Consider the following 4,284-nt stretch of genomic DNA (forward strand, 5'->3'; position numbering starts at 1 on the left):
AAGCAAAGAACTCTAGAAGAAGAAGCAGAAGAACAAGAAGAAGAAGAAGTAGAAGCAAAAGAAGAAGAAGAAGGAGAAGGAGATGAAGAAGAAGAAGGAGAAGAAGAAAAAGAAGAACTAGAAGAAGAAGCGGAAGAAGAAGAACAAGAAGAAGAAGAAGAGGAAGTAGAAGAAACGAAGAATATGTAGAAGAAGAAGAAGAAGAAGAGAAAACAGTAGGATGAGGAGAGGGAGGGTGGAGAAAAGGAGAGGATAGAGGAGAGGTAAAAGGGAGAATGGCGAGTGGGGAAGAAGAAGAAAAAGGTTTGTGGAGTGTGAGAGTCGAGGAGAGAAGAGAGGATGAGAAGAATGGGCAAGAGGCGACGGGGAATTATAATAGGAGAAAGATATAGAAAAGAAAGAAATAAAAGAGAAAATTCACGAGGAGAAAGTGCGGTAGTAAGTTTATGAAAGAAGATGTAGAAGAATAAGGAAGAAGAAGAAGAAGAAGAATGGCAAAAGGAAAGAAGATAAAATGCATAATAATAATAATAATAATAATAATAATAATAATATATATTAATAATAATAATAATATACTAATAAAATAATGAGAAGAAGAAAGAAGAAGAAGAAGAAGAAGAAAAGAAAAGAAGATGGTTAGAAAAAGAAAGAGAAATAAGAAGAGAAAAGGAAAAGAATAAGAAGAGAAAAGAAAAAAGAAGAAGAAGAAGAAGAAAAGGAAAGAAGAGTAAGAAAAAAGAAGAACTAAAATAAGAAGATTAAAGTAGAATACGAAGAAAAAAGTAAGAAGAATGAAGAAGAAAAAGAATAACTAGAAGAATATAGAGAAGAGTAAGAACTAGAAAGAGAAGGAAGAAGAACGAAGAAGAAGAAAGAAGATCAGGGGAATTATTTCGTGGGGAAGTGTGGATAATAACCACACGGCCCACAGAATAAAGAAGAACAATGTTAAACAAACAACAGTAAAAAAACATAAGTATTTTATTAACACTGCATACACACTCATACAGATATGAAACATACACGTTTTCAGGAATGAATTTTTTGATGCAGACGATTATCACTGCCATTCAATTTCTGTCAGACACCATCAAATAAATGGATGCACAAGATGAAAGTGGGATTAGTGTGTAATGTTCAATAATTTCAGACACAATCAAATAAATATAGCACGAATATGGAAAGTGATTATGACTTCAAGTAATAGGGAGAATAAATAGATATCAGGGAATATTAAAACTAAGACCATTATATTCCTCATGTATAAACGACAACATTGAAAGGACTTACAGATATTGTAAGCTGTGAAGGTCTTGAAACATAACTTTCTCAATCCTCGAAATTTTATTGTTCTGAAGATATCTGAAGGAAGAAACAATGTTGCTTATTTTGACGTAGTATGGAATTGCAATAAAAGATGAAATATTGTTCTTTTTGTATAGGAAGAAAACCATAGGAAAATAAAATGACAAGAAGATAAAGAAGGAGAAGAAGAAGAAGAAGAAGAAGAAGAAAGAATGAAAGAAGAAGTATTAGAAGAAGAAGAAGAAAAAGAGATGAAAGAAGGCAAAGAAGAAGAAAAAGTTAGAAGTAGAAACGAAGAAGAGAAGAAAAAGAAGAAGAAGAAAACAAGGAGAAGAAGAAGAAAAAAAGGAGAAGAAGAAGAAAGCAAGGAGAAGAAGAAAGAAGGAGAAAAAGAAGAACAAGAAGAAGAACAACAACAATAGCAACAGCATCAAGATCAAGTAGAACAAGATTAAGAAGAAGAAGAACATGAACAAGAAGAAGATAGTGAACTCTGAAAGTTTATTCGTTTCTAAGAGAAAATATATCAGCATCAAAATATACATTCAGATAATAGTATTAAGAAACTGAACGAACTTACAATGTTGTTAAATTCGAAAGCTTCGTGAAGGTCCCTTCTTTGATTGTTGCAATGTTGTTACTTTGCAGATCTCTATAGCAGTAACGAAAGATTAAAATAGATTATATGGAAAATATTAGTGATACAACATCAAACACAGGAGCTTTACAATGAACGAAAGAAAAAGAAAAGAGATAACGAAGAAGAAGAAGAAGAAGAGGAAGAAAAACAACAACAACAACAAAAACGAAAAGAAGAACAAGAAGAAGAAGAAGAATGAAAAGTGGAATAAGGAGGTGGAGGAGGGCAGGAGAAGTGGAGAAAGGGGAAAAGAAGGAAAAAAAGAATAATGGATAGTGGAGGAAAAGAAATCAGAAGATGAAAAAAATAAGGGAGTAAGTTGATGAAATAGAAGAAGAAGAAAACAAGGAGAAGAAGAAGAAAACAAGGAGAAGAAGAAGAAAGCAAGGAGAAGAAGAAGAAGGAGAAAAAGATGAACAAGAAGAAGAAGAACAACAATAGCAACAGCATCAAGATCAAGTAGAACATTGGATCTTGCTCTCTTAATCCCACATTGTATCTTCCTAAATCATGTTCGGTTACCGAGTTTGTTTAGTGCTGTCTGAGAGTTTATACGGTTAAGAGTGTATTTATCAGCATCAAATATTACTTTCAAACAGAGTATCAGGAACTGAACGAACTTACAATGACTTTAAATTCTTAAGCCCCATGAATATACCATGTTTGATGGTTGAAATGTTGTTGGCGCCAAGATACCTATTGCAGTAAAGAACGAGTAAAAATTATTAGATGGAAAATATTTGTGATACTACAAAAGAAGAAGAAGAAGAAGAAGAAGAAGAAGAAGAGAAGAAGAAAAAGAAGAACAAGAAGTACAAGAAGAACAAGAACAAGAAGTAGGAGAAGGAGAAGGGGAAATAGAAGAACAAGAAGAAGAAGAAGTAAAAGTAGAAGAAGAAGAAGGAGGAGGAAGAGGAGGAAGAGAAGAAGGAGAAGAAGAAGAGAAGAAGAAGAGAAGAAGAAGTAGTAGTAGTAGTAGTAGTAGTAGTAGTAGTAGAAGAAGAAGAAGAAGTAGAAGAAGAAAAAGAAGAAGAAGAAAAAGAAGAAGACACATTAAAAATCATGGTGTTCAAGAAGATGAAATAGATAATGTAGTCAAAGAAATAACAGGAGATATTTTAGGGAGACGGAAGAAACGTTTGAAAACTCAGGGAATACAAATTTAATGCAAATTTAAATTTGGGAATCCAAATGAGTTAATGTGTCAAGAATTAAAACAAAGCAAATTCTCTCTCAATGCCTCCCTCTCTCTCTCATTGTGTCTTGCTCACTTAATCCCCCTTTGTATCTTCTCATATTTATGTTTGATTCCCGAGTTTGTTTAGTGCAGTCTGAAAGTTTATACGGTTAAGAGGGTATATATCAGCATCAAATATTACTTTCAAACAGTGTATCAGGAAACTGAACGAACTTACAATGTCTTTAAATTCTTAAACCCCATGAATATACCATGTTTGATGGTTGAAATGTTGTTGGCGCCAAGATTCCTGTTGAAGTAAAGAACGAGTAAAAAAAGATTAGATGGAAAATATTTGTGATACTACATGAAACACTGTGGCTTCAGAATGAAAGGAAGAAAAATAAAGACAGATAACAATGATGAAGGAGAAGAAAAAGAAGAAGTAGGATGAAAAGGTGGAGAAGAGGAAGGAGGGAGAAGAAGGAGAAAAAGAAGCGATCAAGAAGCGGAAGTGGAAGAGATGGGAGAAAAGTGACGAAGTAGAAAGTAAGGGATTAAATTGTTGAAACAGTAGGTTGTGAAAAGAGTCGAGGATAGCTGAGTCGAGATGAGAAGAGTTGAGGTCAAGATAATTGAGGGATGGAGAGTGAAGAAGGATGCAGGAAGGCAAGAGTAGGAGGAGCAGGAGGGGGAGGAGTAGATGAATGAGATAGAAAGGAAAAAGTAGAAGACAGAAAGAGAAGAAAAGTTCGAAGCAGAAAGTACGGGAGCAAGTTTATGAAAAAAGCGATGTAGGAGAAGAAGTAAAAAAAAAAGAAGAAGAAGAAGAAGAAGAAGAAAGAGATGACGAAAATGAAGAAGAAGAAGAAGATAAACAAGAAGAAAAATAAGAAGAAAAAGAAGAAGGTGGAGGAGCCGGAGTAGGAGCAGCGGGGAGAGCTGGAGGAGGAGAAGAAGAAGATGAAGAAAAAGAAGTAAAAGAAGAAGAAGAAGAATATGTAGAAGAAGAAGAAGAAGAAGAAGAAGGAGAAGAAGAAGAAGGAGGATGAGGAGGAGGAGAAGGAGGAGGACGAGGAGAAGAAGAAAAGAAGAAGAAAAAGCAGAAGAAGAAAAGCAGAAGAAGAAGAAGAAGAAGAAGAAGAAGAAAGAGAATAAG

General features: G+C 34.1%; 1 protein-coding gene across 4 annotated transcripts in view; it reads right to left on the minus strand.

Annotated features, from left to right (window-relative positions):
• Window positions 1-3,534, minus strand: part of LOC115227119 (insulin-like growth factor-binding protein complex acid labile subunit) — a 15,160-nt gene extending 11,626 nt beyond the window's left edge. Inside the window, exons 1-4 of one of the 4 annotated variants that reach the window (XM_036498540.1) lie at window positions 3,364-3,534; window positions 2,573-2,644; window positions 1,889-1,960; window positions 1,294-1,365 (exon numbers count right to left, since the gene is read on the minus strand). In XM_036498540.1, the coding sequence (XP_036354433.1) occupies window positions 1,294-1,365; window positions 1,889-1,960; window positions 2,573-2,644; window positions 3,364-3,389 (242 nt within the window). In that variant the 5' untranslated portion in view covers window positions 3,390-3,534. The remainder of the gene's footprint in view (window positions 1-1,293; window positions 1,366-1,888; window positions 1,961-2,572; window positions 2,645-3,363) is intronic. The other 3 variants (XM_029798039.2, XM_036498538.1, XM_036498539.1) reach the window with 3 other exon arrangements.
• Between the last annotated feature and the right edge of the window lie 750 nt (window positions 3,535-4,284).

The sequence above is a fragment of the Octopus sinensis genome, unplaced genomic scaffold (assembly GCF_006345805.1).
Source record: "Octopus sinensis unplaced genomic scaffold, ASM634580v1 Contig01855, whole genome shotgun sequence".
NCBI classification, from domain to species: Eukaryota; Metazoa; Mollusca; class Cephalopoda; order Octopoda; family Octopodidae; genus Octopus; species Octopus sinensis.